This window comes from Drosophila innubila, chromosome X (genome assembly GCF_004354385.1).
Source record: "Drosophila innubila isolate TH190305 chromosome X, UK_Dinn_1.0, whole genome shotgun sequence".
Lineage (NCBI taxonomy): Eukaryota > Metazoa > Arthropoda > Insecta > Diptera > Drosophilidae > Drosophila > Drosophila innubila.
Window position 1 is genome coordinate 7996637 of NC_047626.1, and position 5478 is coordinate 8002114.

The window sequence follows — 5478 nt, forward strand, 5'->3', positions numbered from 1 at the left end:
CTCTTTCTAAGCGGCGCCAAGAAGTCGCACAAGCAGACGAGCAAAGAGGTGCCTACAGCTCGCGAGCAAACACAAGCACAATAAATGCTCGAGGGCTCTTTCCGTAAGCTTTGTCGATTTATCGGTAATGAAAATAGAGATGTGGAACAAGGGAAAGAGCATTTACTGGAGATTTGGGCAGATTTTTCTCAAATGCGAGTCATTGCGAGCTTACTTACTTATTAAGCGAGTTAAGATTAAAGTACAAAACTGATCATGTTGTTTGTTACTGGTGATGATGTTGGTACTTCTGCTTCTTCCTAATTGGGTCGCCGACGTTTCCGTCGTCGACGCCAAGCGATGTGACTGTGGCTAAGAAACTGAGCGATTCTTGCGGCCAACAGTCGAGCATAACGCCACTCCACACAACTGGCGACGGCAATTAGAAGCATGGCATTGATGCCAAGTGCCAAGGAAGCTGCCGATGATCCCAAATTGCCCTTGGTCAACATATCGGCACACCGACCGATGCCATCAATGTTCAGTTCACTCATCACACGTCCGTTCACCTCCAGCGGAGAGATGCAATAGTTTTTCTGAAGAAAATCACTCAAATTGTGGGCACCCTCGGCGAGGGGACCATCCAGTAGGGTGTGTATGTGACAACCGCAGGGAAAATGATTATTCACCAGCTGTAAATGATCAACACCATCGACAATAATGGCATTCGGATTTGGTGTCTCCAGTACATGATTTCCATGAAACTTTAGATGCTTTATCGCAGCCGAATATGTAAAGTTGAGTTCCTCAATCGAATCGATTTTGTTGTTGAGTATCTGTAGGGTCTCCACCTGCGTTAGACCCGTAAAGGCATCCGCACAAATCACACCCAAATCGGACTCTTGCAATGTGAGCAACAACACATTGGAGAGTCCCCGAAAGGTAAAGGGTGAAATCTCCTTTAAGTCCATGTAGGCCAATTTAAGTAATCCCACTGCATCCATGCCGAAGAAAGCGTCCTGCTCAATGCTTCTTATACCGGATGGCAATATCAAATGTCCCACATTTGTTAGACTTGAAAAAGCCGAGCTTTCGATTCGGATCAAGGGATTATTGCTCAACAGAATTAACTTGATGTTCGAGGTGCCCGCAAAGGCATTACCCTCGATTCTCTGAATCTGATTGTGACTCAACAATATCGTTGAGAGATTCTGTAAGCCGGCAAATGCAAATTGCGCCACCGTCTGCAATGGCGTATGTTGTATCGATAATTCCCGTAAACGAGGTAAGCCACGGAATGCGAACTGTTTTATCCGTGTTATGTTATTACCATCCAGCGAAAGTTTTTTTAACGCTCGCAGACCGGCAAATGAATCGGGTTTGATGATCGGAAAATTGTTTTTCGTTAGCGCAAGGTTCTCCACCGTCGCAGGAAGTTGACGTAGCGGTATCTGCTCGAGTCCGCCAGTGTTACACAGCACCTGTAGCAGATAAAGAGAGGGAAACAGAAAAGAAAGAGAGTGTGAGTGAAATCAAATCTTTTTTTGAAGAGGTAAGAGTCTATTGACGAAAGCATATTCAAGCCCCAAAATTTCCGACACCCAATTTTCTGACGAAAGTATTTAGTATGTAAATTATTCTCAATAAAAATTCTGTGGCGAATTTATTTATTTTTTTTAATGCTAAATATATGTATTTAGATTATTAACAAATCAGAATCACACTTTTAGTCTCATCGGACCATTCTTTCTGTAAATATTGCTAGTCTTGTACCCTTCGTAATGCTTCGTCACCAGCGTATAGTGCCAGTTTAATGATGACACTCTCGGAGTTACTGTAGCAACAGGGGAAGAAAATTGAATTTGCGGCTTTATTGCTGCAAATAAAATTAAATCGAATTTTTGTTTCGCCTTCTCTTTTTTGTTCTATTTCTGATTCTCAGTCAGTGTTTCATTTTTTGGGTTTACCACGCACGTTCCTCCCTAGCATCGTTCCTTCCATTTTTTTTTGTTTTCTTTTCTCTTCTCGTTTCGCGACTCTACTTTGCGCTTTAATTTTTTATAACTATTATGTGTTGATGTGTGCGTTTGTGAAATCACTAGGACTCCCCTCTACTCCCGTCCCCTTCCCCCCAACTGTCGTTTGCCTGTTGTCCACTGTTGTCTGTCCGTCTGCTCCGTCAGCTTCATCTCCCAATTTTCCTATCTCACTATCTCCCTATCTTTTCATCTACCCCATCTTTCTTTGCTTTGGACCATCTGTCTATCTGCCGTCGCGACGCTTGTCGCTGTCACGTTGATGTCATCGTCGTTTGTCCTGTCCTAACCTATTCCTACTCCTCTTCCTTTCCTTCTTCGCCCTCTCACACCTTCCTTCGTCTCTTCACGCCTTGCCTGCTACTTCTTTTACTGCAATTCCCAACACACTAACTAGGGATGTGCGTTTTTAACAACACAAATTGAAAATCTGGATAGAATAGCTAGAGTCTGAATATCTTAACTATAGCAGCTCTTCTGGTATTTTTTCTATTCCATTTGTATATATTTTTGATAGCTTTTTTTGAAATTTATGTTTAATAAAATGATTATTATTTTTGATTTGATTGGTTATATTATAATATATCCGGTCTTAAAAAAGTCGTGTTAAAAAGATTGAGTTTTTTTTAAATAATATTGAGTTTCTATACTTTGCCTGAAGCTGATCGGGCTCGTGTCACGCTCCCATTGCTAATCCAGACTCTGCAATAGCTCAGCCTAACAGAATTCTCTGCCCCTGTGTACCCTACTTTTACCCCCCTCCCCCACTCCACAGTTCCCTCTTCTCTCTTCACCCTGTCACATTTGCGCAATTTTCATACGCTTCACCTTTTAAATGAACGAATTAAAAGTTTCATTTCATTTCTTTTCTTTTGCTTCGTCTTTATATTTATTCTTGTTCTTTTTGTTGTTGCTGTTGTTGTTGTGTTTTCTTGATGTCATTGTTCGTGTAACTGTTGTTTATGTGCATGTTTTGTTACTCATTCCGTTTCAATTCATTTCGTTGCATTGCATTGCGTTTCATTCCATATTGTTCCACAGCTTTATGTTCAGCTACTTTCTTTTTTTTATATACACTTGCAGAGGGTATTATAACTCTCTTCAGAAACTTAATTCACCAGCTCAAAATAAATTCAATACTCAAAATATTTTCAGATTGATATAAGAACAGGCTAAAGATTTCCAATTCCGACAAATATTGCCGAAAGTGAAAACCGGAACAGGCCTGTATATACATACATATATTTTTTATTGGGTCGACGAACTTAGTAAATATATGTACATATGTAGCAAGGTCCCTCTGTCCGTGTAATTTTATTGAAATTGAAAAAAAAAAGTATTCTATATTTTAAGACATTTAAAAAAAATTTCAAAAATATGCATTTGATGCAATCGTTCACATTTTGTTCATATTTTAAAAATTAACCTTTAATCTGAAAAAACTTTGCTGTTTCGTACGAAATATTATCCAATCTCAATTTAAATACAGAAAGTACTCTGCAAGGGTATCAAAACTTCAACCTGCCACAGAAACTCCTGTTTTTCTTGTGTTTTGTTTTTCAGATTGCGTTTGTTTCCATTTATTAAAATGCTCCATTGTTGTCGAAAAATTCAGCAAGTTGTGCGACGAATTTTCCGCTTTCCGAAGAAGGCTGTGAACCTGTAATTGCCCCCCCGGAAAGCCCGTGAAAGTATGCTACACCTTGCGGTCAACAGTTGTACGAGTACAAGTAATTTGCAAGTCTTAAATACACTATAGGGTTGCCTGGCAGGGATAGGGTTGTAGAAGGTCTACTGTATAGGATTGTTTTGCTTGAATCATTTCATTTTGTTGTAATTCTGGTCGAGTGCTGAGTAAATCACATCATTGTTCATAATCTGGAATAATGAAATCACTTAAGTTCTCAATTTGGTAAAAATGACGATGCCAGCAGCGTCGCTCGTCGGCCCCATTGGTAATAAGGATGCGCATTAAGTGAGATACCCTCTTCCTCTTCTTCTTCTTCCTTTTCTTTTTCTTGCTCCTCTTCATCTGCCTGTTTTTGCTGCTACTACTTTGACTGCCCGCAAAATTCTCGCGGGAGACAATTGAAATCGAGGCTGGCAAAAACACTCACAGAGAGAGACAGACAGTTGTACAGATGGAGATGGAGGCCATGTAACAAGTAACAAGTGGAATGCGAGTATTCTCAAAAAGAAATTGTGTGTGTGTGTGTGTGTGTGTGTGTGTGCTCAGTGCATTTGAAACAAAGGGAAATGACCATTTTGCCCAGCATTTTCGATTTAATTTTTGTGCTCATCACAGGCCCAGAATTGCTCCTGCTGACCAACAGGATCCCCCAGACGACCTCGTGCACAGTGTGCTCCTCCTCATCTGCACTCTGATTTGCTTTTCTTATTGCATACCCTTTGTTCATGCAAATCTCTGGCAAGGAATATCATTAAACGACAGCCTATAGAACACTTTTCGCTTATATAAACACCATAATTTTTGAATATTGTCTCCGATTTTGCAGATTACAGTCGAAAATATACTCTTGATATTCAATATTTATTCAAATTTACTCATTATCATAGAGTTTAAAAAATTTCAAGACGATTGCATCAAAATATTGAAAGTTATCATTCTTTGTTTTGTCTTTTTCGTTCTTTCCCTTTGCTTTAAGTTAAATAAAATGTGGAATCTTTAAGATACAGTCCTAAAATTCATTATCTGTCAATCTGTGCTCAAATTCGGTTTAAAGCATTCATTGGGATTGCATTAGAATTGTAAAAGTTCATTTACAGGAGGACAAGTAACTGTTTTGATAATTTAAAAACAATAAAATAACTGAACTCCTTATCAAACTAATTACTTGATGAACTGTGTATTTCTGTCGAATAAATATTGTTGCTACCGGATATGTGCTAGTCGATCAGTTGCATGTTTCAAGTAGATGTTGCTGATGATGCTGCTGAGCTGAATGAGCTAACAACTAAAGCAAAACTACAACAACAAAGCACTTGCCTGAGTGAGATAAGGAGAGTGTGAGAGAGTGCAGAGGGATAGGGATAGACAGGGATATAAAGATAGACATTGTTAAGCTTACTTGAGTCTGGGACAAGCAGATGCACTCGGCTGGGCATGATTTGGATGTTTCGGTTTGTTGCGAGTTCCACAGGCAGACAACAGTGAGCGCAATTATGAGAAGCAGCCAGGAATTGCACATTTCACGTTGTTGCTGACACGACAGTTTGGCGGCGTAATTGAGCTCGATTCTCTATCTCACTTCCTCCTCGTTGCTGCTGCTGCCGCTGCTGCTCCTCCAACTGCTGCTGCTCCTCCTGCTCCACCTGCTCCTCCTGTAGCGTTGCCAGACTTCCAGCTCACTCTCTCCCTGTCTCGCTCTTCCCAGCAGCCTGTTGGCCTCCTGCCTTTGGTTTCGTCTTCTTACTTATTTATTTATGTGTTTTTCGCCTGCTT

The 5478-nt window shown here is 40.2% G+C and overlaps 1 protein-coding gene across 1 annotated transcript; it reads right to left on the minus strand.

Annotated features, from left to right (window-relative positions):
• Positions 1-299: 299 nt before the first annotated feature.
• LOC117793724 (chondroadherin) lies at positions 300-5224 on the minus strand. The gene is made up of 2 exons (XM_034634104.1): positions 5105-5224; positions 300-1460 (listed from the first exon to the last, which is right to left on the minus strand). The coding sequence occupies exons 1-2, from the start codon at positions 5222-5224 to the stop codon at positions 300-302; spliced, it is 1281 nt and encodes a 426-aa protein (XP_034489995.1).
• Between the last annotated feature and the right edge of the window lie 254 nt (positions 5225-5478).